This window comes from Gekko japonicus, unplaced genomic scaffold, assembly GCF_001447785.1.
Source record: "Gekko japonicus isolate JY-2015 unplaced genomic scaffold, Gekko_japonicus_V1.1 scaffold793, whole genome shotgun sequence".
Taxonomy (NCBI): domain Eukaryota; kingdom Metazoa; phylum Chordata; class Lepidosauria; order Squamata; family Gekkonidae; genus Gekko; species Gekko japonicus.
The window spans coordinates 651,817-658,620 of NW_015167076.1; the positions used below are offsets into that span (position 1 = coordinate 651,817).

A 6,804-nucleotide genomic window follows, 5' to 3' on the forward strand; every position below is an offset into this window, starting at 1 on the left:
ATACAAAAGCTCTTCCATTAGGAAAGCTCTTCCATTAGCCTGTTTTCACAGCCTGGGGAACTCTTACAAGATAATGACTCCGCCCTACCCCACCTTCCTGAGTAGATATAAATTACCTGCCTACCATTTTTCTTTTTACCTTGACACTGAGAGTATTCTGTCTTTCTGTATTATACCTCTGAGGATGCCAGTCACAGCTACTGGTGAAATGTCAGGTCCTACAATGTTCCCCCGCGAGCACTTCGGTCCGGGACCCAACATCTCCTGGCAGTGCCAGGTCCCAAAGAGGCCAGGCTGGCCGCTACCAGGGCCAGGGCTTTCTCGGTGGTGGCTCCTATCTGGTGGAACGAGCTCCCGGAGGAGATCCGGGCCCTGCGGGACCTTGTGCAGTTCCGCAGGGCCTGTAAGACGGAGCTCTTCCACCAGGCGTATGAGTAGGAGCCGCCACTACCATCATCATTATTCCATCTTCACCTGGCCCTGGATGAGGGAACATCAATGCTTCCCTGGAGCAGACGATGCTGAACAGTTCAAATATGCCATCTCTGAAATTTCATGTACAACACCTAGAGCACTTTAGTCAGTAACTCGTTATGAATGTTTTGTACTGTTGGATTTTAAATGGTTTTAATTATGTTTTATATTGGCGTTTGCCCCTATGTAAGCCGCCCTGAGCCCGCATTGCGGGGAGGGCGGGGTATAAATTGAATTAAATAAATAAATAAAGACCATGGCCACACAACCCGGAAAATCTACAACAGCTAATGAACTCCGGCCGTGAAAGCCTTCGACAACATATTCTCATCTATGCTGAAAAACTGCCACACTGCTTGAAATTTTATTTTGATTCAAACCTTCAAGCAAATTCTTTTGTACCAGGTGTGGAGGGAGGGCAGGAATAAACAACTGAGCTTTTGAAGATATTTCAGATCACTACTGAATAGTGAAAGACAAAGGCTTTCAAACCTATTGTGCATCCTGGAGATTAGTTTCGAGTCCTACTAGGAAGAAAGGGGATAATAACTGAGTGACAGGGGCAGGAAATTGGCTGTGAATTATGATCCTCGCATGACATTTCTCCTTCCATGAATACTAAATCTTAAGGTACAAGCTACATGTCTTGGGGTTTTTGTTGTTTTACTCTGTCTTGCATGTACTACTGTACAAATACTAGAATAAACTACTTTCAACATGCACAGCTCTCAAACAGAATAATTCATCCATATTAGACAAAGGAGGTGAATAAAGAAAGATCGGCCAAAATGCCTTGCCTTTTAATGAGACTATGGAAAGTCCTTTAAAATGGCTTCAAATTTGGTATTCCCACATACACTAACTGCATCACACATTCTACCTATACCGCCCAATGAACACAATGCAAGATCTTCATAATAAAGCAACAGGGGTGCCTAAATACTCACCAGGGCTATACCTAGATTCGGTTTCTCCTTTATTAACATGGCGTTTAACATGCCCTACCATATCAGTCCTTCGGGTAATGGTTGCTGAACAGATAATGCAGTGGAAATGGGCTCCCATCTTTAGGGATATCTACAGCACAGAGTACAGAGTTAAAGTGTATCAGAAAAGCTGTTCAGTATTAAGATCAGACTACAATAATGATAAATAACCATTAAATACATCTATGGGTGATATAATCGAGAACATAGTATCTTCATTACCAGAAAGGTCTAATGAGACTTCTTAATTATTATTCTGGATTATTCCTAATGCAAATCTTCCAGCAGTATACCTCTACCAACTCATAGCTCCTAATTTGCGTAGAGCCATATCCTTGGCTAGATTTAATGTTCTTCCTTCAGCTATTTTATCTGGCAGATTCCAAGGGATTCCCTATCCTAGCAGGTGCTGTCCTTGTAGGAAGGATTGTGTTGAAACTGTTGCCCATGTTCTCTTCCAGTGCCCTCTCTATTTGGCGTCCCGTCGGGATCTTCTATATCCCATATTAGGCCATTTTTAGAGTCCCCTGATGATTTTAAGCTTCTTTTCTTGCTCGATAACACAGACACAGAAATAACTGAAATAACAGCAAAGTTTCTCTGCAGTGCCATGGCCCTACGGCCTGATAAATGATATGATGGTTTTTCTTTATGGCAATACTCTGTGATGTTAATCGGCAATTTTAATTTGACTCTGTGTGTATTCAGATTACTGTATTTTTATTTATATGCCAATAAAAGGCTTTGGTTGGAAAATTATTATTCTAATACTGAGGTTTTAACTTGTTCTCTCCCCTAAGATAAAGCTGCTGTTCTTCTATGTCTTGCTGGACTACTGTAATGTGTTCTGTGTGGAGTCACTGTGCAGACGTTATTGATGTTTAATATTATGTCCTCCCCCACATTAGTGGGTTTGAGTTGCACGCTAAAACTGTGCTGAAAGAATTCTGCTAGTTTGCAGTTTGTCTGGGCGGTCAATATACTGGTTATGACTGTTAAAGCCCTAAATGGCTGGGTCGAGGATACTTCAGGAAGTGTCTTCTATACAATACCTACCCCATCTGCACACTGATACTGAAGATAGATAATAATGATTTACACACTGCTGGTTTGTTGTTTTGATCAACCAAGGCTGCAATCACACACACTAAATAATCCACTTTCAATGCACTTTCAAACTGGATTTTGCTAGTTCACACAGTAAAAATCCAGTTTGAAAGTGAATTGAAAGTTGATTGAAAGTAAATTATTGAGTGTGTGTGATCGTAGCCCAAAATATGATTTTGTGATTCTGTATCTTATTGTTTCAGTTTTTACTGTCTGTAAGTTGCCCACATGTTTCTAAAGATCATGCTGATATATTAAAAAGAGCAATTTTTTTTGTCTTTATTCAGAAGCCATTCCTCAGCTAAAGTCTTAGAACCATAAGCAAAGTCTTACTAGGACTTGGGCTGTCTGTCTAGTGTTTTACCCACAAAATCCTGTGAGCTCACTAGCATTTCATGATTCAGCTTTCTGAAGTTATTGGTTCATGGTAGAACGAAAGGCAGCAGAACTGTCTTTCTTCATGTTTCTCCATGTCATCTGAATCTAAATGTAACATATAAGGTGAAAAGCAAGTACCTTGATTCCTAATCTTTTCCTGCCAACCTGTTATAGGCTTTTTAACAGCTTGATAAAAACTTACTTTCTACAGTTCCCAATATGCTGCTATTACACCATTTCACAAGGGCATAATTTTAGTCAGAAGTGTAATGGCTAGGCTTATTAGACAAGTGCAGGGTAAATTTAAGTCAATATATACAGTAGTCTATGTAAACTTTTAAAAAGGTATTTTTAAAGTAACTTCATACAGAATGGAAATAATCTATATAAATTACATATAATAAAATGGGCACACTATCATCCCTCTAGCCTGTTCAGAAATAAATATAAAATTCAGGTATAAATATTATGATTAAGGATGTGTGTATTCAGCATTTCCTTTCCTCCCTTCTGATCCATTCAAGGAGCTGGTCTTCCCCTTGAAAGCTCTCAACAGTTTGGGACCAGAGTACGTTGAGTACCATTTTTCTCCTACATAAACCTCATTTGTAAATTTAGGTTAGCATTAAGGTTTAATTGTGACTTCTGAGCCACCTTGAGCCACAAGGAAAGGCAGGACATGAGTATTTTAATTAATAAATGAATAAAATGATCAGCAGAGGCCCTTCTCCACAGTCCCTGCCATCTGAGGTACAGGGGACAGTGTTGCAGCACAGGGCATTTTTGGTGGCAGTGCCAAGATTATGGGAATCTTTGCCTAAAAAGGACCATCTTGCTCCTTCCTTATTGGCTTTAATTAATACTTTCAGAAGGCATTTGGAGTGAATCAGTTCTTTTCTTGAACTGTGGTGTTTTAGATTGCTGGCTGTTCATTGGTTTTCATTGCTAGGCTTTGGTATGGTTTGTTGCTTTCTTCAGTCATTGGTTTTTATCATTTTGATTTTGTATATGATGTGTCATTGTAAGCTGCTCTGCGAGTCTGTCAGGCCAAAACTGAAACGGAACCATTCGTAATTATCCCGAGCTTTTGTAAAAAGATGAGTATTTATATAACTATAGCTGTAGTACCTGATCTCCAGCAACATTTGGTTTCACAGGGCGACAAGGTAAGTAACAAATGCACATTCTGTAGCCTGGAAAGTAGAAAGGGCTTGGTCACTTCAGAATGATACATGACAAGACAGCAAGTTCTGTGCTGCCTGGGCCTTCATTTTAAGCCAACTGCAGACAGAAAAGTATCTTATCAACACCGATCAGATATACTGGTCAAGTTAAACTTCAGTTTATAATAAGCCACCCAACTTGAAGCACTAACCAAGAAATGAAAAGCTACGACATTAACTTTACTTTAAGCCAGTATGGCATTACAGTATCTACAGTGGTATTTCAGCCATCTTTACCTTCAAATTCAACAGACACTTTCCAGTGGAGATTCTGAAGGTGGCGATGGAGCTTATGAGCATAACAAGCTTTGAACTTGTCTTCAGGGCAAAGAGGACAAGATTTCTTGCTACCTGGTAATGTAAATTAGACCAAAATAAGAAGAGATGCAATAACCATAACAACCACCCATTTTATAGGGTGCTGTCCCTCTCATCGGCTTTGCAGGGTTAACTTGGACATCGTCGTTCTATGGTTTTCTAGACTGTTCAAACTATTCAAGAACCAAGTTGGATGGATCAAGAAGAAGAGACTGGATTTACACCCTGCTCTTCACTTAGAGTCTCAGAGTGGCTTACAAACTCCTTTCCCTTCCCCTCCCCACAACAGACACCCTGTGAAGCAGGTGGGGCTGAGAGAGCTCTTTCAAGAACTGCCCTTTCAAGGACAGCTCTGACAGAACTACGGCTTGCCCAAGATCATCCAGCCAGGTGCAAGTGGAGGAGTGGGGAATCAAACCCGGTTCTCCCAGATTAGAGTCCACGTACTTAACCACTACACCAAAGCAACTCAGCACCCTTGTAACAAAATTAATTATGAAGGAATTGAGAGCTGCTGTGGACTGTTTTACTTTGGTCTCAATCTGGGGGCAGTTTTATTTACACAGTATTTCAGTTGCTAAATCTTACCTCCCTTACAAGGTAATTAAGGTAAATTTTGCTAAATCTCAGCTTAACCATGCCAAGAACCAGGCAGGGGTATGATGCCCAATCTCTCCTGTCCTCCCTCAACACAAGCATGCAGTGCTGATGCCAGTGCCAGTTACTTTCCTCTCCCAGCAAGACTAGCTCAAGTGCATTTCCTGGCTTGCAACCGGCAGAGAGGATAAAGGCACACCTGCAAGTCCCCACAATGGTGCATGAAACTATCTATGTTTTTCTCAGTTGTTATATATAACATTGTTGTTCACCAGCACTTAAGCAGCCACTGATCCATACATACAGGCTCCTAATGAGAATTCATAGCCCACTACCCTGCATGGCTCCTTTTCTCGCTTGCAGATTAAGGTCAATGATGTACCCTCCCCAGCTATTCAGTATCTAGGATTAGGTGCTTTGCTGTGGGGTTAGGTACACTTCTAAGAGTCTAACACCACAAATATTCTCTCTCAGCCATACCTTTCTCTTTGCTGGAGCTAGCTTAAATACCTGCCATGTGAGGGTCTGTGTTCTGGGAAACAGTTGAGATTCTGCAACCTTCCTTCAAACCAGCCAGTTTTTCTAGATCGGTAAGCGTTCTTTGAATTGAAATGTGTTTCCCTAGGACAAAACAGTTCAATTTTTTGTTCAAGTTACTTTTTTTGTTACATGGCAGATTATAATCAAGCGTTACTTCTTCAGCAGCTTTGCAGCAACTGGAAGCTTCATACCTTGCATCGTCCAATCTATGACATTCTGCGCATACACCTAACCACATAGCCCCGGCCTATCATTTACTTATAGCACCTCTGCCTGCTGCTACGTCACCTGTTTTCCATTAAACAAAAGTAAACTCTGCAGCTTTGTCTGCAGAATTTGAGCAAAAAAGGTCTCTCGGCACAGACTTTTCCTTTTGAGTAGGCCTGCTTAGGATTGCTCCCAAGCAGCATCAGTGCCATAGCTCTTTTTGTAAAATCAATACGCATCATAACTTTCCTTTACTGATTCTTCCTACCCAAGTGCAACGCTTGATGTTAATACTCCCCATGGTCCCTTCTGAAGCACAAATCTGCACCCTGTGCGCTCCCAGGGCCAGATAAGGAACGCACAGCCAGAGTCCAGTGAGTTGGATTTCTAACTGTTTATTGCAATAACAGGAAATACAAGACTGGATACCTCAGCATCCAGTGACACCAAGCTGTATTCTGCCCCAAACAGGAAGGGCAGCAGGTCTTATACCCCAAATGACATCATAACAGTTTACAACTCGGGAAAGATACAATTGGATTCAAACAGGTAGCATCATTTGAGCTGGCATCCTTCCATTGGTGTACCCCAAGACTGGCTAGAGTTACAGATATTTGCATTTGTTTATTTGACCCAAGAACATTAAGGTACACTGAGGTCTCCTTCTGGCATTCTTCAAGGACCTTTTGCATCTGTACAGAATGGGGAGTTTCCGACTTCCGGTTGATGGCAGCACGCTAGACAGACGCATCTCCTGGACCTCCTCGATGCCCGGCAATACAAAGGGAGATGCTGTTTAGGAACATCCAGGCCTCTTATGCATAGTAAAAGGTAAAGGTTCCCTTGCTCGAAAGCCAGTTGAATCCGACTCTAGGGTTGCGGTGCTCATCTCCGTTTCAAAGCCGAAGAGCCAGCGCTGTCCAAAGACGTTTCCGTGGTCATGTGGCCGGCATGACTAAACACCAAGGCACACG

The 6,804-nt window shown here is 41.7% G+C and overlaps 1 protein-coding gene across 4 annotated transcripts in view; it reads right to left on the reverse strand.

Moving 5' to 3' along the window:
• The window catches only part of TRMT1L (tRNA methyltransferase 1 like), a 33,357-nt gene that overhangs the window by 17,469 nt on the left and 9,084 nt on the right, over positions 1-6,804 (reverse strand). For all 4 annotated transcript variants that reach the window (XM_015412779.1, XM_015412780.1, XM_015412778.1 and 1 more), the window contains exons 3-6: positions 5,594-5,704; positions 4,406-4,519; positions 4,074-4,138; positions 1,422-1,551 (exon numbers count right to left, since the gene is read on the reverse strand). In XM_015412779.1, the coding sequence (XP_015268265.1) occupies positions 1,422-1,551; positions 4,074-4,138; positions 4,406-4,519; positions 5,594-5,704 (420 nt within the window). The remainder of the gene's footprint in view (positions 1-1,421; positions 1,552-4,073; positions 4,139-4,405; positions 4,520-5,593; positions 5,705-6,804) is intronic.